Source organism: Harpia harpyja, chromosome 7, assembly GCF_026419915.1.
Source record: "Harpia harpyja isolate bHarHar1 chromosome 7, bHarHar1 primary haplotype, whole genome shotgun sequence".
Lineage (NCBI taxonomy): Eukaryota > Metazoa > Chordata > Aves > Accipitriformes > Accipitridae > Harpia > Harpia harpyja.
The window spans coordinates 39,266,243-39,286,760 of record NC_068946.1 but is presented as its reverse complement, the minus strand read 5'-3'; the positions used below and the strand labels follow the sequence as shown (position 1 = coordinate 39,286,760).

Sequence of the window (20,518 nt, the reverse complement as noted above, 5' to 3'; positions counted from 1 at the left end):
GCCCCGCCATACACACACAGTCAGAGGCCAGGCCTGGCTGCAGCTGCACGAACGCGACACGAGAACTTTATTCACATCAAGATACAAAATTATATTTCTCTAGAAATTTTTCTTCTGCTCGAGTGACAAGGCAGGGAGCACATGGAGGGGACCCAGGGCTGGGCCAGGCCCCCCTGCACCCAGTGCTCTCCCCAACCGTAGGGTAGCCCCTGCCAACTCCTGCCCCCCACATGGGCACAGGGAGGGAGCTGACACAGGACCACCAGGTTGGGGTGCAGGAGAGTGGGTGGGTGGGTGGGGGGGCCCACAGCCAACTCCCAGCAGCACCACCTGGTCCCCTCCTCTGCAGGGGACATGCGCCCAGTCCCCTCTGCAGTGGCATGGGGTGCGATAGGGTTCTGTGCCCTGCACGCAGAGGGGCCGAGCCCTGCGGCCCTGGGGAGGGAGGGCAGGGGGGCCTGGGGACGGTGAGGGGAAACAGAGCCAGCAGCACAGACAGCACTTTACAGGGAGAGCAGCCCCACGGGCAGGGTGAGGAGAGCGCGCAAAGCCAGGGGGGCATGGGGGAAGACAAGAGGGGAGGGCTCCTCGCCATCACTGTGGCAGTGCCTTCAGGATGGCATTCACTTCCTCGGCCACGGCTGTCAGCGCAAACTCAAACTGGTCCTGGGGGAGCAAAGGGGGGGGGGCATGAGGGTCCTCACCAGCCCAGCCCGAGGGGCTGTGTGTGCTCAGGGAGGGAGGGGATCCCCAGTTTGGGGGGTTACCTTGGTCTGCACCATGCCGGGCCGCTGGTCTCTGATGTGCTCCAGTGTAGCAGCTATGTCTATCTCCTTTACACCTGGGGCAGAGGGGGAAAAAGTGTGTTAGGAGGGGGGTCCACAGGTCAAGCACATGGCCCCGCACCCTCCGGACAGGGCAGAAGCAGTACCGCCCTGCACCTACCTTTGGCCATTCGGTTCAGGACCATGTCGACGAGGATGTACGTCCCAGTCCTGCCTGCACCATCACTGCAAGACAGAGACGCTTGAACCAGGTGGACGGGCTCCAGGGACTGACTGGTGCTGGCTAGCAGGTCCCAGCCTTGCAGCCACCCCCCAGCCCATACCCTCCCTGGCAGTACCTGCAGTGCACGATAATAGGGCAGGAGCGACCCCGGTAGCACTTGTTCACCTTCCTACAAGGACAAGAGGGAGCAGGTCAGTGCCCTGCCATGCCAGGGACAAGGCTGCACTAGGTGCTCCTCGCTGGGCCAAGCCGGGGGAGGGCAGCGGACACCCGATGATGTGGCCCTGGGGGTCCAGCACATGGCTCCTCCTGCCTCCCCAGCGGTGCTGGGCATGGGATGGGGGCCATGGCTGGAAAGGGGCCACGGCAGGGAGAGGAGCCTGGCTCCTCGGGTGCCCAGCCCAGGGAGGGGAGCAGTGACAGGACCCCCAAGGGAGCAGCTCTGGTCCGGTGGGGCGCGAAGCTGGGGGCCAGGCGCCGGTGGGGCTCCCGGCATGCTCCATGCAGCAGGCACGGCTGCCAACGATCACTTTTGTGACTATGCAACTGGAGCCAGATTACTAGCTGCAAATCACAAAAATGACACTGGCAGCTGCGAGAGAGAGACAGAGACAGACAGAGAGACAGAGAGAGCATGAGCAGGGCGGAGAGGAGGGCAATGTGCTCAGGGACCCCCCACTGCTCTAAGCAGGGTCCCTGGCCCCACGCAACCTGGGGACAGTGACCGGCCAACCCCCAGCAGGAACCCACCACCACCCAGGGACCCCGAGACCCCAGCAGGCGCTGCCCGCAGCCCTCTTGGGAGCAGTCCCAGCCCCGCAGCCCTCTCCCCAGGCCAGCTGGGGACCTGCCGCTGGCTGTAGGGCATGGGGAGCAATGGGTCACAGCTGTTCAAGGCTGGCTCCGGGGGTTTCTTCTTGTACCCACAGCTGAGGAGGGTGCCAGCCAGTACTGTCCCCCATGCCAGCTCTGGGGAAGAGCACTTTTCCACCCTCCCCATGAAGGCTGGAGAGCCCTGGCAACCTCAGCCTGGAAGGCTCTTGCCCACCAAGCTCCGCTGAGCCTCATCCCAAGCTGGCCAGAATCTGGTTCTTCTGCTCCTCCCCATGCACGGCAGCCCCCCGTCCCCCCCAGCCAGTCCATGCCACATCCCTGACCCTCATCACACCAGCAGCGATGTCCTTGCCCATCAGTCCCCTGAGGTCGGGAACACTGCCGGCTTCCCGGGGGCTGGCATGGCACCAGGTGGGCACTCACCTGCGGAAGTCGAGGAGGGGCCGGGTGGTGGCCGGGATGCCCTCGGCCGGCCAGCTAAGGAAGTGGAACTGCGTCAGGGTGCGGGTCTCCTGTGACTGCACGTTCTTCAGGTAGAAGCTGCGCACCAGGAAATCCTCGCACCAGATGTGCTCCGACACCAGGTTCACCTGCTCGAGAGAAGCAGCCGGTGGGCGTCAGCACCAGGCAGGGGGGCTGCACTCACTCGGCGGGACAGCAGCTGGAGGATGCTCCTTGCCGCAGGCTACCAGTCACACTTGCCTCATAGATGTGGTAGAGAGAGGAGCCTTCGTCTGGCCAGTAGCGGTCACACTGCTTGACACTGTCCTCAGCCAGTGGGCTCAGCATGACGATAACGGTGCAGCCATGCTCCCACACCATCTGCAGGCAAGGCACGGGGGGTGTCACTGCTGGGTGACAGCCCAGGCAGGAGGGTGGCCAAGCCGCAGTGACCCATCTGGTTGGCAGCACCCAGAGGGACCCCGATGGGCTGGCACAGCTGGGTGATGCTCACCTGCCAGAAGTCAGCGATAGTGTGGGACAGCGGCCCCTGCGTGGCGATGTATGCCGGCATCCGTGGGTCGTGCTCGATCTGGAGCGGGAAAGGGAATGTCAGACCGCATGCTCCTTGGCCAGGGGTCAGTGACACTGGGAGGAGCGGGGGGATACTCCAGGGGTGATGGGAAGGCTGGGGAGAGAGCTTTGGGTGCCACAGCCAGGAGGGAAATGGGTTTTAACCATGTCTGAGCAATGGGGCAGGCACATTGCTCACATCTGTAGCCCACAGGGATGTGAGCTCAGTCCAGCTCCGTCCCAGAGTGGGAGCCTCGCCTGGGCTGAGCACATCACAGAGCAGGGTGGGTGGGCAGGAGCCCCCAGTGATCACTCACGATCGGACTGGCATTGATGAAGTCGCTGCGGGACGGGTTGCTCTCGGCTTTCAGCTTGATCCGCACGTGGTCATCTGGGGAAACGGAGACCAGGAGATGTGGCAAGTGCCCAGGGGAGCTGGGGGCAAACCCGTGCCACAGCCTGCTGTGGCCGCAAGCATCCCCGTGCCCCACACCGCCCTCCTGCCATGGGCCTGGGAGCCGGTCCCTGGGGCAGGGCAGCTGGGATGCTCACAGGGCACATAATCGGGGTTGCGGTTCTTCTTCAGGTTGGCTTCACTCTGGGCAATGGAGCAGACGCTGGGCTCAGCCTGGTAGGCACAGAGCGCCTGCCACTCCTTGGCTAGTCGGTCCCGGTTGCGGAGGTGGTCCTCCATATAGGCCTAGGGCAGAAGGGTGGGGGTCAGCCCAGCAGCCCGGGGGGTACATGGGGGGCCAGGGAGGGGGGCTGCCACCCCACCAGGCCAGCTCACCAGGATCATGTGTCCAGTGGAGATGTCCATGTTGGACTGGACGGGCTCCTCGCACCAGGAGGGCGTGCTGCTGTGGGAGCTGGGGCTGGGCTGCGGGGCATCGCTGAACTGGGACGAGACGCTGCTGACCCGCGAGGTCTCTGCTGGTGCCGCTGGTGCCTCAGCACGGCCAAAGAGAGACTTGGCAGCCATGTGCTGGCGGCACAGCTCCTGGGGAACCCCATGAAGAGCCCTGTCCCTTGGGCACAGCACTGCCGCAGGGCAGCCCTGTGCACCCTGGGCGATGCTGACGCAGCAGTGCCGCATCCCGCAGGGTCCCGCATCCCGTGTGGTCCTACCTGGTACTCAAAGGTAGTGTCAGCAGCACCCTCGGGCCCCAGAGCGGCCAGGCGTTCCTTCTCCCGCTGCTTTGCATGGCGCCGGAGGCAGAAGGCCGCGGCGGCCGCGATGGCGATTCCTGCCACGCAGGCCAGTGTGATGAAGGTCAGCAGCACTGAGTGGAAGCTGTCCCCAAAGTGGGATGGGCGCGAGTAGGCAGCAGCCTCGTTTCGCTGGGGGCAGAGCCGAGCAAGGGTTAGTGGGGGGGCATCGAGTCTATTCTGCACCACATTTGGGGTTGTTGGGGGCTAAAACAGAGCAAGGGCACTCAGTGCTGTGCTGATTCTCCCACCACCCTCAGCTGGGGCGGAGCTGGTGTCACTGGGGTGCTGGGTGTCACTAGGGTGAGGCACGGTGCACCCACCTGCATGTCGCATGGGACGTTGCTCACACTGGTGTGTCCCTGGAGCTGCAGGAGGGGACAGAGCCTGGCCAAGCCCAGGCAGCCGCAACCTGCTGCTCCCCTACTCCCAGCACCCAGGACTGCTCCCCGGGGCAGCCCCAGCCTGGGCTGCCCCCCTCCAGGGCAGGTAGTAGTCCTGTGGAACTCGGGTTCAATGGGCTCCTGCCCAGCTGGAGGTCAAGGAGGGCCAGATTCAGCCCAAGGGGTTAATGGCAAAGGATAGGCCACTGCAGCGCTGGGTCCAGGGCAGCAATTGCTGCCCCCAGGGAACTTCCCCAGATGGGGCTGGCTCTCCCCTGCAGCCACTGCTCCATGGCAGGACATGGGGGAATGTGCTGGCACTGCCAGAGGGCTGGTGCCATCCCAGCTGTGGTGGCTGGGGGACAGGTCCTCCCCATCACTCTCCTCAGCTGGGATGCAGAGCAGCCCTTGCGACCTTGCAGGCAGGGCCTCCAGGGCTCCTCCCCTGTGGCTGGGAGGCACAGCCCAATGCGTGCCAGTCCCATGCTGGGACAGGATGGTGCTGAGCCCTTGCTGGATGAGACTCCCTCCAAGGCCGAGACTCCCTCCAAGGCCAAGACCCCCCCAGGGCCAAGACCCCCACCAGGGCCTTGTCCCAGAGCCGATCAGGATGCTGCTCCCCCACAGCCAGGTCTTCGGGCAGCACAGGGATGCTGGGGCATCACCACCACCAAATACCCTGTACCCAATGAGGTGCCAGAACCCAGCATTACCTCACTGCCACGGCCTCCCATTGGCTACGAGCCTGATGAGGTCACCGAGGGAACACTGCGTCATCATCACCTACTTCATCATCATCACCACCTGGGGATGCCCCTGCCCCAGGGGTCCCCTTGCCACCTGCCCCCCCCAGTGTCGCCAGCCCCAGCGCCCGTGGGCCAGTGTGACTGCTGCCAGGGCCCAGCCAGCCCTGCAGCCAGGGGTACCTGCCAGGACCAGCACCTGCCAGCTCCTGGGGGCACCCAAGCAGGAGCAGCCCTGCAGGGTTTCAGAAGGTCTGGAGATGTCAGCGGGGCAGCAGGGACAGAAGGGACCTCCCTCCCAAGGCCTGCCCGGGCACTGCTGTCCCCCTGCCTCTGTGTCCCTCCTTCCCCAAACCTTGCACCAGTCCCACCAAGTTCAGAGCCTGGGGGTGGAATGAAGGAAAAGCACAAGCTGGTCTGGGGACATCTGTGCAGAAGAGGGCTCGCAAAGCTGCCACAGCCTCCTCTGAGCTCCAGCTCCCTCATCTCTGCCATCTCTCCCAGCTCCTGCCACTCGTCACATCAAAAGGCATTGCCATAGCGACGCTCCACATGTTGCTGAGGGAGATGGGTTGCCTCGGTGGCCAGGCCACCCCTTCTCCATGGCCTCCTCCTCCTCCAAGGTCCCCCCCTTCCTTCCTCCTTGCCCACAGCTACGGCCACAGAGCAGGAGGGTGGGGAACAGGGACCCCGGTTTGGGGAGGTGCTGCACCACTTCCCCTCCCCAGGCTGCAAACACAGGAGGCAGGCTCAGTCCCCCATCTCCAGCCCCTGCTTCTCCCCCAGGAGACTGTTCCTGGGGGTCCCCAGAGAAGCACGGGGAGGGGCTGCCCCTCTCCAAGCAGATGGCTCCTGCTCCATTCCTGCCTTCAGCTGCTTTGCCATTCTCTGGGGACACGATGGCATTTTGCCTGCCTAGCCACGGTCTCTGCGGTGCTATGAGCACAGCCCGGCATGGGGGTGCCCAGGCCGCAGCTAAGATGGGGTGCACAGGCTGGAGGGAGGCGAGGGTGAGGATAAGCCCTGTGGGGTGCAGCCTGCAGCCCCCTGGTCTTAGATGCAGGGGGGAAAGCCGCCAGGAGACCCTCCCAAACTGCCTTCAAACCCTGTGGAGCTTTTGTTTTGGAAAGAGCCGAGTGCCCTGAGAGTGCAGGCAGCTGGGCAACATCACACTGCTGGGTGGAAGGGGGTCACTGGAGCTGTCCTGCTCCAGCCCATCCCAGATAACCCAAGTCTGTCTCCAACACAGCAGCCCAACCACTGCCCAGAGCCCTCTGCTCCTCAGCTACCCCTCAGACCCACAGGGATGGCTCGCTCACAAAGACCCCTGAGCCCCAGGGCTGTGGCACAGCGTGCTTCCCAGCTCGTACCTGGCGGCAGCACCCCCACTGCCCTGTCCCCGGCTGCCCCAGCCCCGAGGGACGGCCATGCTTACTCCTACCTCTCCCACTCCTGTTTGCACGATCTTCAGGCCCAGCTCTGCCTCCAGCTCTGCCTTCACTTGCTCTGTGGATGGAGAGGAGATGGTCAGAGGGGTGCTTCCCCTCCACCCAAGAGACCCCCCCAAGAGGCAGAGCCAAGGGATACCCCTGACAGCTGCCTACCCCACGCCAGCTCCCCAGTTCAGCCAAGGGCACTGGGATGTGCCCAGTCCCTGGGAAGGGGCACCCCACAACTGGGCGGGGGGCAGAAGAGAGGAGCAGGACCAGCGGGACCCCTGCCCAACTCACCAGCCTGGCTGGCCACGTCTGCCAGAGAGAGGTTCTGGGGGTTCTGCCGGATGCGGAAGGTGAGCGCAGGGCCCACGACACTGCCAGGGAGCGGGGGACACAGCGTGAGACCAGGAAGAACAGACCCCCTCCCCATCCCCACCACAGTCCAGTCCCTCCCGGCCCCCTGCCCGGGGTGGCTGTGCACAGCCAGGGCTGTGACAGCAGCACCCTATGGCCCCGCTCCCCTCACCTGATGTTGATGAAGCTGGCCGTGGAGAGGCGGAGGTGCTTGGCGAGGAGCTCCAGCAGCCGCACGCCAGCGGCCAGGCCCAGGGGCCTGTGGGGACAGCGGCAGGGTGAGGAGCGGGCAGCGGGGTCGAGGGGAGAGCCCACACTCCCCGCAGCCGGGGAAGGGGGGACAGGCAGGCTCAGGGAGTCCCATGCGTGCAGCAAGGGCTGTGCTGCCTGCAGGAGTGTCACAGGGTGGGCAGGAGGTAAGAGCATGGGGATGTGCGGTGATGGGGGTGAGCTGACCCCCCCTACCCTTGCACACCAGTGTGCACAGAGACAGCTGTGCGGACACGCTTGGCTGAGCCTGTCCCAGCCTCCTGTCCTGCAGCAGCGAGCTCTGGCTTTGGCGTGGGCTGAGAGGAAGGCTTTGGGGTGGGACAAGGGCTGCAGGTGGAGAGGGGACGGGGGAGCTGACCCCACCGGAGACCTGACCTTACCACAGACCCAAACAGGCTCAGCTGAGCACAGGGAGCCATGACAGCTGGTGTGGGGGGATACAGACCCTCCGCACATGCACACCCCCTCACCCGACCCCCAGCTCTCACTTCTGGTCCGTGACAATGTAGCCGTACTCGTCTGGCGGCCGTGTGCCCCGCTGCGCCCCAACATCCTTCGCCTCTGTGTAGCTCTTCTCCACCATAATCGGCTTCCCAGAGCTGAGCATGTCCCTGCCGCGATCCTGCTGCGGCTCGGCCCGGGGGGCTGGCGAGGACGCTGCCCTTGCCCTCGGCCCATCCCCTGGGGAGCTGCTGGCTGGGATTTTGGGGGGCGGCACCATGGAGGAAGGGGGCACTGGCTCCTCTGCGTGCTGCATGTCCCCCTCCGTCACCTGGAGGAAGGGAAAGGGAGGAGCTGGGATCTCCGAGGAGAGCCCTGGGGGGCTGCATCCCCACCCCCCCATCCCACCTGCGGCGTGGCACCTCCTCCAGCACCACCCTGCTGCAAACCCACCCGTTTCGCTGTGGGCACTTCGGGGCCAGCAACACCTGGGAAAGAGAGAGACAGAGGTCCTGCAGCACCTGCCCTGAGAGGCAACACCCCCTATCCTGAAATAGGGCATGCTGGCACCCACCGCTGCCAGTCCCTGCCTGCCCCGTCCCTGCACCCTACTCACCAGAGCTCTGGAGCAGCTGGAGGAGGGTGGAGAGGCTGCTCAGCTGCTGGGGACTCAGCTCCGGCAGCCCCAGGCCATAGCTGGCCAGCAGGGAGGCCAGTCTCTTCAGGGCAGCGTCTGCAAGAGGATGCAGCATCAGGTCGGATGCTCTGCATCCACACAAGGGAACACAGGCTGGGGATGCAGCAGCAGGAGCAGGTGGGGTTGGGGGGCTATGCTGCCCACAGCCACAAAGCCAAAGAGGAGGGAGAGTGTGAACCACGAGGAATGTGGCTGTGGGGACAGGATGGGGATGAGGGCTGGTGCCTGGCTGGAGGACATGGTACCCGTCTGTGCAGGGGGTGGCTGGGCAGCCAGGGGCACTGGCTGCTCCCTCTCCTCCATGCCTCTGTAGTCACCAGGGAGCTGCAAGCTGTGCTGTAGCCTGGTGCTGGCAGGGTCTGGGTGGCCGGCTTTCTCTCTGGGCAGGGAAAGCATGCCCAAGTCCTGGAAGAGATGGCTCCCATCCGTTCCTGGCTGCCCGCCATAGGAGGGCACAGAGCTGGCCCCAAAAAGGGCCTGGGCAGGGACCCGGCCCAGCAGTGAGGAGGTCTCAGGGCTTTGCCTGCCAGAGCTGCCGGGGAGCTGGTGAGCGCCGTCCTGGTAGCCAAACTGCAACCGAAACACAGAGCCGCCATGGTCAAACCCCACAGGGCCCCTGCCACCCCATGACAGGGCACCCCAGAGACAGAGGGGCACCCCAGCACCAGCAGAAGGAGGGTGCTGGGAGTGCAGCAACCCCCTGCCCATCTCTATCTTTCTGCCTGGGAGAAGGGGGCTCGCCCCCATGGCTTACCTTGTGGTAGGAGTAGGGGTTGAGCAGAGCCTCCTCGTAGCCCAGCTGGGGTGGCTGGGGCAGCAAGAGGTGCTCCAGGTACCGCTGCACCTGGGCGGAGGGCAGCAGCGGCGGAGGTTGTCCCAGATGCTGAGCCGCTGGCAGGCCGGGGTCCGCGGGGAGCAGGGCTCGCCGGGAGGAGCCACGGAGGGGCAGGAACCTCAGAGGCAAACAGTGCCAGGGTGACTCACCTGGGTAAGGGGGAGGTCCCCCCCAAAACCCCATTCGGGGGGGCAAAGCCCTTGCTGCCCTGCCGGGCTCTGCTCACAAGCTGGCGGCTGGTGCTGCCTTACCTGTCCCTGGCCACCGGCTCCAGCGATGGCGGCAGGCGGAGGCGGGGGATGCGCTCCATCTCCTGCGAGATCACATACTGGGTGATGCCATCCTGCCACGAGAGCCCTGCCACAGGAGGGGGCTGTGAGACACAGAGGAGGCCTGGGGACAGCGGGGTGAGTGCACGGGAAGCTGCCCTGGTGTCCTGACCCTGTGTCCCATGGCCTGCGTTTGGCCCTGATCCTCCCAGAATCAGCCAGACCCCTCTCAGCCCACCCTGGCCCCCGGGCCAGCAGGACCCCAGACAGCCCTAGTGCCACTAGGCAACGCTGCCTGACACCCCCTCCCCACCAGACCGCAGTGAGTCCCCGCACGGTCCCCCCTTTACCTTGTGCCATGAGATGCCGCAAGACATCCTGCAGGCGCTGGAGCACAGGAGAGGTGACCTGGAAGTAGGGTCTGTCCTGCACAGAGCCCACCTGGCACTGCCCAAACAGCCCATCTGCAAGAGAGGGGAGGCAGTGGGGCCAGATGGATGAACACTCTGGGGTGAGGGTCTGCGGGCACAGCCCCACCTTTCTCCTGCCACGGCCCCCCACATTGCACCCCAAGTTCCCCCGCAAGCAGCCCTGCTCTCTCCACACCCCCTTGGGAAGGAAGAAGGGATCCCTGCAGCCCCTCTAACCACTTACCCTGCACACACACCTCCTGGGGGGAGCACAGCCTCCGGTCAAACAGGCAGCCTGGGACAGACAGACAGACAGACAGACAGGCCAGTCAGCACAGCATCCGAGGGGGGCTCCAATGGCATTTGCTCATCACCAGCTGCTTGGGGACCCCAACTATCCAGGAACGTGCCACAGGTGGTGATGGTGGTGGGGGGCACAGCCTGGTAGCCCAGGGCAGGGCCTCGATGCCAGCCTTCCCTGCCCCCCCCCTCCAAAGCCAAGATGAGGGCTGTGTACAAAGCCTGCCCCTGGCTCTGGGGAGCAGGGGGAGGCCTGGAGTTTTTTGGGGTGCCAGCAGTTAGGAAGGGAAGGCTGAGGGGGCAGAGACCTGCAAGACCACATCTGTTGCCCTCCCACATGTGGCACTACGAGGCAGGGACACAGCCCTGTGCCCTGTGACACCAGAGACCCACTCTCCCTGCGAGGGGGACCCCAAAGCACGCATGTAGCGGGCTGTGTGTGTGTGTGTGTGTGTGTCTCCAACCCCTTCGGGGGGCAGCACTTGGGCAGGGGGCGGCTTCCTCCTTCCTCTCCCCCCCCCGTCTCGGTCCAAGACCGTCAGCAGCGAGACGGCAGCAGGCGATGACTCAGCCCCGGATGGCGAGGAAGGAACGAGAAAACAACCGGGGGGAGGGGAGGGAGGGGCCCGCCGAGCCCGCCGCGGGGGAAGGGGGCAAGTGGGGATGGGGGTCGCCGAAACCCGGGCACCCACGGGCCCGCTCCCCCCGGGGCGGGGGCCAACGCATGTGCGGGGCGCAGGACCCCGGTGCCGAGGGGCGACCCCCGGGGGGCCGGGCCGGGCCGGGGCGGCGGGGCCGGGCAGGCGCTGTCCGCGGTGCTGAAGCGGCGCAGCCGCCTCCCGCCGGGACGCCCCGCTCCGCCGGGAGGGGCGGCGGCACCGGCCCCGGGAGACTCCCCCAGGCAGGACCGAGGCTCGGCGGCAGCCGCTCCGTTCCCGGCCCCCGCCTGCTCCCGGAGACGGCGGGGCCCCCGCGGTGCGGCCGGACCCGTCCCGGCGCTCCCGGGCCCACCGGAGGACGAGGGACGCAGCAGCCCCGGGCGTCCGGTAGTGAGTCAGCGGTCGCCGGGGCCGTGCCATGCGGGGGGGGCTGCAGCTCTGCTACCGGCAGCGGCACCCGGGTCTCCGAGAGCCCCGGGCAGGGGCCGCACGGGCCGAGCTGGAGGACAGCAGATGCACCGGCCCGCCCTCGCGGCCCGGGCCGGGCCACGCTTACCGGTGGAGGGCGGCTAAAGGGCGCCGGGGTCCCGGAGGGAGCCGCCGCCTAGGGCCGCTGCCCCGGGCTCCCCATCCCAGCACCAGCCCCGGGCTCCCCATCCCAGCACCAGCCCCGGGCACCGGTTTTGCCCCGGGCAGGGTCCCTGAGCGAGCACCGCCCCGCTCCCGTCCCGTCCCCTCCAGCCGGCCCCGGGGGCAGCACCAACTCTCCAGCCGGCGGGGCGCCCCGGGGCCAGCACCAGCACCGCCACCAGCCTGGCCGCCCCAGGAGAGAGCCGCCCCCCGGTGCCAGTGACGCACCCGCGGCCCCGGTACCAAGCTACCTTCTCCCGCCCTTCCACCGGGAGCCAGGCCCGCGGCCGCGCGCCGTGACAAGCATCCACGGCAGCAGCGAGAGCACCGGCCGCGGAGCCCCCTTGCCCTGCCGCTCCCCGGGAAGAGCCCCCCCCGCCGCCCCGGCCTCCAGGCTGCCCGGGGCGCCACCCTGTCCGGGGCGCCAGTCTCACCGTGCGCGGCGGTGGCGGTAGCGGAGGCGCCGCCGTCCCGCAGCAGCCCGCGGCCGGCCAGGAGGAGGAGGCAGAGGAGCGCCCGGAGGAGCCGCCGCCCCATGCTCCGCTCACGGCCGCACCATGGCGCACCCGCCGGCCGCGCCCCCGCCGCCGCCGCCAACCCGCGCCCCGCCGCGCCGCGCGCCCCGCCCACCGCCGCCTCCCCGCCAATGGCGCGCGGCCCGCTGCTGCCGCGCCACGCCCCCCCGACGGACAGCCAGTCAGAGACCCGGACTTCTTTCCCTCCCTCCACCCGCACGTCGGGCTCACGCCCCCCTGTTATCGAGCGAGGCCAATTACGTCGCGCCCCGGGGGAGGGGGTGGGGAGTCGGGCAAGCACCGCGCCAATCGCAGCCTCCCTGGAGGCGAGCCACGCCCCCGGGGGTGTGCCACTGCGCCGGCAGCGCCTCCACCAATCACCGGCTGCTCCTTCCCAGCCCTGCGGCCCCACAGGCTCCCGCGCGGGCCACGCCCCTGAGAAGAGCCCAATGAGCGGCGAGCGCCGGGCCACACCCTCACACCCCCGCCCAGCGGCCCCGCCCCGGGAAGGGCGGGAAGGGAGCCGGCAGCCCCCGAGTCCCCAGCCCGTGCGAGCAGGGAACACCTCCACCCCGGGCAGGGCGCGGGCAGCAGGGAGCAGCGGCAGCTGGGGGGCTGGCAGCACCAGGCAGGACCCGACAGCATGCCCCTGGTCACGGCAGGGCAGGCTCAGTCCCCCCCCGGGGACGGGGGCAGCCCCGGTGCTGCAGGAGGTAGGGGACATCCTCTCCCCAGCTCTGCTGGGGGGGGGCAGGGGGAACATTCTGCCCATTAGCCGGGACATGGCACTGAGGGGGCCACTGTTGGGAGGGGTGAACACCTCCCGCTCCTGGCCTCAGGGGAGAGCACAGGTGGGAGCCACGGGAGTCCCCAGGGGCACCCAGATCCGTCACCCCCGCCCCCAGCCACGCTCACGGACCACTCGCTGGTGAGACAGAGACGCTTTAATGGCCCCAGGGCTGAGCCCACAGCTGCTCCCTCCCCACCGCGCTCAGTCGACCACCAGGCTGCTGCTGACCGCCGGCAGGAGCTCGAAGAAGCCCTGGAAGGAGACAGGCCGTCAGGGTGGGGGGACAGGCAGCGGCTCCCTGTTGGGTTACGGCGTGCGGCGTCATAGCAGGCAGCTCCTCGCAGAGAGCAGGACCGCGTTGCCATAGTAACCCATCACTGACTCAAGGCTATCGCCGGTTGCCATAGGAACCATTTGGGGATGGCAGTCGCCAGGGAAGGCTGGGATGTGAGGGGGCACCTCCGGAAGCAGCCAGTACCGGCGGGATGGCCGGGCTCAGCCCCAAGGATGGGGGCTGGATGGGGACACAGGGATGCGGGAGATGTGGAGCAACAGGAAGCGGGCTTTGGCACAGGACGGGGGACATGGGTCTCACCTTAAAGAGGGTGATGCTCTGGAGCACCCCCGAGGTGCAGCACATCTCCCGGATGGAGTGCATGGCCAGCTGCGGGCAGCCGATGTCCAGCACACGCAGCCCCAGGCGGGAGGCCAGAATGGGGCCGATGGTGGTGCCACAGGGCGTGTCGTTGCGCACCATGAACTCCTGCACGGGGACACGGCCTCAGCAGCTGCCCACACTGCCCAGATGGCATCCCAGCTGGGATCCCGGGGCCCGAAGGGAGGCAACCTGGGACGGGGAAGCAGCACCATCCCCAAACCAGGATGCAAAATCCCCCAGAGATGGGATGTGCTCAGGCTGGGCTTTCCCCTCCTGTTCCCGAGCCTGCTCCCCGAGGCAGTCCCAGAGCTGAAGCCCCAGAGCAGACCTCGGCAGGGACCGGCATGGTAACTGAGGGGTGGGGGTCTGGCACAGGCCCCCCTCTCCTGAACGCAGGGCAGGGTGGTGGCCCAAGCTGTAACGTTCACGGAGGGCTCGCCCAGCCCCGCTCACCTGCAGAGGGACACCCACGCGGGCGGCGATGTCCCGGATGACAGCTTCAGTGACAGCTGTGGAGGCGTAGCGCTGGTTGCTGTTCACTTTGATGACGGGGCCCTGCACAAGGGAAGGCACCGCAGGCCCGCGATTGACACCGGGGATAGTCGGTGCATCTGGAAACACTCGTGCCCGGGCAATGCTATCCCAGCCCAACCCACCAGTCCATTCTCCCCTCCCTGGGTGATCCGTGGGGATGCGGACAGCCCCGCCATGGGGACAGCCCCAGCTCAGAGCAGGGAAGGGCTCCAGGGCCAAGGCAGAGGTCCCAAGTGATTAACACCAGATGTGTGGCATGGCCAAATCGTGCTGTGGCACAAATGTCTCCCATGTGAGTGCCGTTGAGTTGCCCCCCGGGACCGTGCTCCAGGGAACAGCTGGGTGTTTCACAGCACTGCAGGAGAGACGTACAGCGTCCGTCCCAGCCCAAAGCAGAGGGCTGCCCTCACCTTGTGGAAGGCCGGACGATGATTCTCCTCATGCTTGTCCCTGCAAAAGAGAAGCAGGAGTTTCATGCTACAGCCCTCCCTCCCTGCTGCGACAAGGACTATCCTATCTGTACTCCCTGGGGAACGACGGGGTTACATCCCCCCAGCCGGCAGGGCAGGCTGCCCTGGCCTACGGCACAGCTCAGACTACTCACACGTAGTTAGGGTGCACAGCGTGGGCCATATCGGCGCTGATCATGTAGGACTTGGCCACAGCCTCCTCGAAGGCTGTCAGGTTTTGCGGCGATGCCGAGATCCGGCGCAGCACCAGCTCCGTCAGCAAGGACTCCGCGCCCTGTGCACTCTCTGACCCTACCTGCCAAGGACCACCGTCAGCATGACCCACATGGTGCAAACCCCCCCAGCACCTCAGGGGCCGACTGAGTGACAGGGGGCTCCCCAAAGCCAGCAGAGTGCTTCCAACCACACCAGTGCTTCCCACCCCTGCCTGGGCCATGCTCCACAGGGGTTAAGCAAACCTCCCCTTGCCCCGCTGGGGCCTGGGATCTATCTCCTGCTAGGCTTCGCTGGGGGAGAGCAAAGAACATGGAGCCCCTCCCTGCGCTAGCCACCCCAGGGCTGTGCCCCTCACTCACCTCCTCGTTGTCATAGAGTGCGATGAGACGCACGTTGGGCTCCTGGGAGAGGGAGGAGGGTGTCGCGCACGAGTCAATCAAGGCCTGCAGTGTTAGAGGAGAAAGGACACCAGCTTGAGTGCCATCCCATCCCGGGAAGCTCAGCACTGAGCCGGCAGGAACTTCCCAGGAGAGCCCAAAGCACCAAGGAAGGGAGCTGTGGGCACACACATTACCCAGCGAGAGCAGGAGTCATCCTGGGAGCTGCTGGGAACCCCCCCACACCCAGCAAAGGTGGCAGCCCCCCCCCATCCAACCCCAGATCCTCCAACAAGCCAGATCCACCCCATAGGAACACACCTCCCTGCAGAGCCTCAGTCCAGGCCACAGCCCCGCCAAGCCGAGCCATGGTGCATGGGGGCCATGCTGCAGCCTCCAGGCTCCTTTCTCCCTCCTGCTCACCTGAAGGGCGCAGTAGCAGCTGTGCAGGTTGTCCAGGCGTGGGGAAAAGATGAACTCGTCGAAGGCACCACCCAGCGTCTGCAGGCAGAGAGCCAGGAGGAGAAGGGCACAGGCTCTGGGTCACCAAAAAGTACCTGCCACTGGGTATCCATTCTGGTCCCCTCATCTCTGCTCCTCAGGAGCTGCCGCCTCTCATTCCACTCAGCTCCCAGCCCTGGCATGCCCCAGGCAGAGGAAGCATGCTGGGTAAAACCTGTGCAATGCCAGCCCGCAGGCTGTGTGCAGGCAGAGAGAGGCTCCTGCCCTTACTCACCGCTGGCTGCGTATCCGCCAGGCATAGTTCCAGCTCCACAATCTGCTCCGGTTTCACCCCCAGCTGGGGGCAGAGCAGCGAAAGCAGGACAGGGCTGTGCCGCTCTGCCTAGGAAAAAAGCAGACCTGCGGGCTGGGCAGGCAGTGGATGGCAGGGGAAACTCCCTGTTCGCCCTGGCAGAGCCGTCCCACACGCCACTCATGTTGGCACAATCCTCCCTCCTACTAACACGTCCTGTGTTCAAGCCCCCACCTCACACAGGACAGCAGGGCCATTCGCAGGGTGCAGTGAGGGGCGCTCTGCCCTCTGTGCAATCCCCCCTCCCTGCCCTGCCTCCCCAGGGAGACCCTGATAGCTTTACGGGGCCTGCACCTCCTCCCTGGTGCCGCAGACCAGGGTGGGAACAAAGAGATGGCTGAGCAGATGCGTCATGTACGCAGCTCAGGTGCAGAGTGGAACGTTACCAGAAGTTCATGGGGAGAAGGGAAACCTGCTGGCAGGTCCCTGAGGACTGGAAATCAAAGGTGACAGGTGTGAGGTCCTAGCAAGTGCCCCTGCTAGTCCTTAGCACCCGGCTCACCTGGGCTGCAGCATTGCAAGGTGTGGCCTCCATGAGCACCTCCTTTTCCAGCTCCTCCTGCACAGCAGTGGCCAGAATGGGAACCCTGTGGGGAGATGGTGCCGTTAGTTCCAAGGGCTTTGCTCATGTGCTTGGGTCATACACAACCAACCCCTCCTGGGGTGCCTGCCTTGCTCCTCCATGGAGCAATTGCCATGCCAAACGGAGCAAGGACACACAACATTTCAAGCACAGATCTATTGTGTCACCTCAGGACACCCCAGTGTTCTTTCCCAAGTCCCAAGCTTGGAAGCATCTCCTGGGAGGACTCTGTGGGGCTGAGAAAAGCCATTGCAGATGTCCCCACTGCAATGAGTGGCTGCCAGAGGGAGAGAGCTGAGGCTGGGCACCACTCCAGCTGGGTCCCAGCCCTCCCGAGGGCTGTCCAGGGGTCGGGGCCGAGCCAGGCCTTACAGGTGGTGCTCAGTGTTGGGCCCAAAGTTCTCATTGATGCTGCGCTGCAGATGGATGGCCAGGTGGGGAATGCGGAGAACAGGCCGCTCCACATGTACTAGGCGCTGCTCCAGGCGCCCCGTGGCCGGGTCCTGAAACACAAGGACAACTGCTGGGGCCAGGCCTGCAAGGCTGAGAGGTTGCAGTAGGTCCCACTCTGGGTGGGAGTCATGGACCCAGAGCCAGGGGCACACAGCTAGCCTACTGTGCCCGTCCCAAATCAAGCTCACCTTTATGATCACCCTCCCGGCCACGGTGAGGTCACGGTCAAACCAGGTGTTCCAGATGCCCCCTCCGTAGGTCTCCACACCGACCTGCACCATGCCCACCTGCCCCCGCTTAGAGCGCCGCTTCACCTGGGTGAGAGCAGAGGCGTCACTGCCGGCACCGCAAAGCCCCAGGGACTGGGTAACTGGTGGGTACTGGGCAGAGTACGCCCAGAGCTTCATCACTGATGCTGTCAGCGCAGAGTGCTGGGAGGTGCTTTGTGGGACAGGGGACACCAGAGGTGATAACAGCAGGTGAAGCAACGCAGGGGGCAGCACGGGCCACTCTGGGTGGCAGATTTGGGAGGTGTAGCGACCCAGCAGCGGTGCTGTGGAGCACGGTGGGAGTCAGGGTAGCTTTTTCTTGTGGAGTGAAACTGGAGGGCACCAGAGAAGGCCCCAGCTCCGGGGGAAGGCAGCCGGCTGGCCGGCCTTACCCTGAGGCAGGGGCTGTCGGTGTGAGCCCCCAGCAAGCTGAACCCATTCCCGGGCTGGAACTGGCCGCCGACGGCGAAGGCGATGAGGGTGGAGTAGTTCCTGGTGACGAAGTACTGGGGACAGAGGAGCAAGGGTGAGGGGCATGGGTGAAGGCCGACCGCCTCCCCCCCTCCCCGCCGCCCTGCCCCCGGCCGGGCCCACCTTCTGCGCGGGCCGCACCTCCCAGTGCTCCGTCTCCTTCAGCTCCTGGAAGCCGGCCTGCAACAGCCGGCTGCGGCACTCGGCCACCACTGCGGGGAGAGCGGGGAGAGCCGTCGGGGGGGGCCGCACCGAGGGGAGGGGAAGGAAGGGGAAGGGGGGGGCCGGGCGGGCCCGGCGGCTCCTCACCGTGGTAGGGCGAGGGGCTCCGGTTCACGAACTTCACCAGCTCCTGCGCCGCCGCCTGCGCGGCCTGCTTCGAGCCCTGCGCCGCCGCCTGCGGGCACCGCCGTTACCGGACATCTCCACCCCGGGCCGGGACCCCCCGGGGACACCCCCCTGCCCGACCCCCTCCCCGCGCCTGCCCGCCCGCTCGCTCGCTCGCTACCTGCATGGCCGCCGCCGACCGCCCCGCCGCCCCGCCTCGCGCGCCCCCTGCTGGCGCGGAGGAATGCGCCCAGGCGGCCCGAGAGTGCGCACCCCGCAATCCGCACCCTGCACCCTGCACCCCGCACCCTGCACCCCGCAATCCGCACCCTGCACCCTGCACCCCGCACCCTGCACCCTGGTCCGGGGCCAGGCAAAGCCGGCGCCTGCCAAAGCCAGGACAGAGCTGGGGGCTGGGTGGGTGGAAGCTGGGCGCAGCCAGGAGGGGCTGGGGTGGGAGCCAAGAGGCAGGGATGGGCTCCCCAGGGATGGTCACCCTGGGGACCCCCAGTTCTGGGCACTAGGTGAGTAGGGGACGCCCCAAAGCAGGGCTTGGCCCACCTGCAGCTGTCCCTGCGCTGCCCAGGGATGCAAGTGCACAGGGGAACGCACACGATTCCCGCAGGCGGGGTGTCTTTGGGGTGAGTCGCTGGTGTAAGCCAAGCTGCAGCCCCCCATCATTGCTGCTCCCCCACTTCGGCAGCGCTCAGCCCTCACAGAAAACAAGGCACAAGCCCTTGGTGCCATATTGGGGACCAATGTCCCCGAGTGACAGCGATGCGCAGGGGTGCTGGGAGTTGGCACGGTGGCCGGGCAGCACCCCAGCTGCCTGCCAGCCCCGGCGGGGGCACGGCCTGGGCACGTCTAGGGGATGGGACCCCTGGGCCTCACACAGATCGGAGTGGCTGCTGCCCTTGGCTGGGTCCCCTGCGTGGGCTGGGTGTGGCAGTGGGGTTTTGGGTTTCCATCACTGCTCGTGCATGATTTCCTAGGAACATCCTGTCATCCCAGCAACAGGTCTGCGGCCTTAGGAGGGAGACGGCAGTGCTTGGGGCCCAGGTGCTCAGTGCCAACCAGATTCCCAGCTCCTGAGTCACCAGCGTGGGAACCCTGTTAGCTGGAGACACTGTCCGTGTCCTGGGGACTGGAAACTGGTGGTCCTGTTGCCCCTGACCCTGGGACCTGCCGTGCCGGCAGCTCACGACAGCTCTGGATTTATGCTCCCACCCCCCAGCACCTGCCTCTCCCCCCCCTCAAAAGGGAACAAGCACCCCCCACTGCCTGGCACCCTGCAAGCTGACAGCTGGAGGGTCTCCATGTCAACCACAGCCACCATAGCAAAACACAGGGCCAGCGCCCCGCCGAGACAGGACCAGGCTGGGAGCAGGCACCCAGCACCCTGGCCCGGAGCTGGGCCACACTCACCCTCTGCCCTGCACCCTCCTGCTGAAGGGACATGGTTGCCAGGCAGCCGTCACCCCGACTCCTCCTGCTAGCATCACCCCCCAGCTCAGGGCTGGATGCTGCTGGGTGGTCCCCAGGCCATGCCTGGGGACATCTGGGGACATTTGCAGCATGGGTGCCTGGAGCCCATGGCCCCCCCAGCTGGTGGCTGCCCGGATGGGTGGGTACCCAGTGGACACCGGTGCCCAGGGCAGATGGGTCCGGGGTGGGTGGGTGCAGGAGCAGGGGGGTACCCGGATCTGGGGTGGCCGGAGCAGGGGGTGAGTGGCAGGGCCGGGTGCGGCCCTTGCCCAGCCCTGCAGGCGCAAGCAAAGGGCAGCGCCTTGGCATGCCGCAGCTATTCCCGGAGCAGCGGGGTTTCCAGAAAAAGCTCCCGCTGGCTATTTCCGGGTGGGCTCTGACTCACCCCTGGCTGGGTGCCGGGGGCTGCACAGCACCTGCCGCGGCCGCCCCCCACCCCATCACCACGATGCTGGAAGGGCACTGCTCCTGTCCCCATCCCTCTCTGCCCCATGGACGCCTGGGTGCAGCAGGGAGCCCCAGGCAGCCCCCCAAAGCCGGCATCAGCTCCTCCTCGGGGCGCTTGCACCCCGCTGCTGGGCTCACGCGTGTGCCCAGGGGAGCCTGGCAGGGGCAGGATTGGTGGGGACAGGGCACCGTGCCCCTTCCCACATCTCCTGGCAGCCCAGGGTTGGGTGCCGTGCAGGCTTTGCTCCAGGAAGCGTTCCCTGGGGCGGCAGGTGGCTGTGGGGATGGGCAGCCGGAGCTGAGCCCTGCTGGAAAGGGTTAACGGAGAGATGGCCCAGGACAGAGCCTGTAAACACAGCCGGAGCTCCAGGAAGTGCCGCCCCCTTCTCCTGCTGCTTGCCAGGCTGCCTGGACCCCCTCCCTGCCCGCCCTGCCAGGATGAGCGCAGGGATGGCACCCATCGAGGCGGTCCCCCCCATCCCGGCCCACGTGTCTGAGCATGAGAAAGTGAAATCACTGCCCGGGCATTGCTGGAGGCTGAGCAAATGGCCACCATGCCTTACATGAGCCACCAGTGATGCAGCGGGTAACGGCTACCTCATCTCACTGGCATGGGT

At 66.5% G+C, this 20,518-nt stretch overlaps 2 protein-coding genes across 3 annotated transcripts; both read right to left on the bottom strand.

Annotated features, from left to right (window-relative positions):
• Positions 1–38: 38 nt before the first annotated feature.
• Positions 39–12,095, bottom strand: PTPRN (protein tyrosine phosphatase receptor type N). Of its 2 annotated transcripts, none has more exons than XM_052792679.1 (23): positions 11,927–12,095; positions 10,148–10,198; positions 9,844–9,957; positions 9,476–9,581; positions 9,144–9,342; positions 8,635–8,959; positions 8,309–8,425; positions 8,146–8,180; positions 7,740–8,023; positions 7,154–7,240; positions 6,922–7,001; positions 6,633–6,697; positions 3,985–4,197; positions 3,647–3,856; positions 3,409–3,556; positions 3,174–3,247; positions 2,798–2,875; positions 2,545–2,664; positions 2,266–2,432; positions 1,124–1,177; positions 946–1,010; positions 768–841; positions 39–666 (listed from the first exon to the last, which is right to left on the bottom strand). In XM_052792679.1, exons 1-23 carry the CDS (start codon positions 12,027–12,029, stop codon positions 595–597), a joined length of 2,841 nt encoding a protein of 946 aa, XP_052648639.1. In that variant the 5' UTR covers positions 12,030–12,095; the 3' UTR covers positions 39–594. The 2 variants fall into 2 exon arrangements, with proteins under 2 accessions (XP_052648639.1, XP_052648638.1); XM_052792678.1 differs by having other exon boundaries at positions 8,101–8,180; positions 11,927–12,094.
• An 841-nt stretch (positions 12,096–12,936) lies between these two features.
• Positions 12,937–18,191, bottom strand: DNPEP (aspartyl aminopeptidase). Its single transcript, XM_052793311.1, has 15 exons — positions 18,151–18,191; positions 17,952–18,039; positions 17,766–17,854; positions 17,564–17,677; positions 17,091–17,216; positions 16,822–16,952; positions 16,369–16,453; positions 15,789–15,896; positions 15,476–15,553; positions 15,035–15,118; positions 14,594–14,754; positions 14,400–14,439; positions 13,909–14,010; positions 13,393–13,560; positions 12,937–13,049 (listed from the first exon to the last, which is right to left on the bottom strand). The coding sequence occupies exons 1-15, from the start codon at positions 18,154–18,156 to the stop codon at positions 12,999–13,001; spliced, it is 1,431 nt and encodes a 476-aa protein (XP_052649271.1). The 5' UTR covers positions 18,157–18,191; the 3' UTR covers positions 12,937–12,998.
• Positions 18,192–20,518: the final 2,327 nt, after the last annotated feature.

Coding starts and splice junctions, on each gene's coding strand:
- PTPRN (XM_052792678.1), bottom strand. CDS start 12,029: ATGGGGCGGCGGCTCCTCCGGGCGCTCCTCTGCCTCCTCCTCCTGGCC. Junction 8,960..9,143: donor ACCCCTACTCCTACCACAAG/GTAAGCCATGGG, acceptor TTTCGGTTGCAG/TTTGGCTACCAGGACGGCGC. Junction 8,426..8,634: donor GCCACCCCCTGCACAGACGG/GTACCATGTCCT, acceptor ATCCTCTTGCAG/ACGCTGCCCTGAAGAGACTG.
- DNPEP (XM_052793311.1), bottom strand. Junction 15,119..15,475: donor GCTGCTACTGCGCCCTTCAG/GTGAGCAGGAGG, acceptor CTAACACTGCAG/GCCTTGATTGACTCGTGCGC. Junction 13,561..13,908: donor GCGTGGGTGTCCCTCTGCAG/GTGAGCGGGGCT, acceptor GTCCCCGTGCAG/GAGTTCATGGTGCGCAACGA.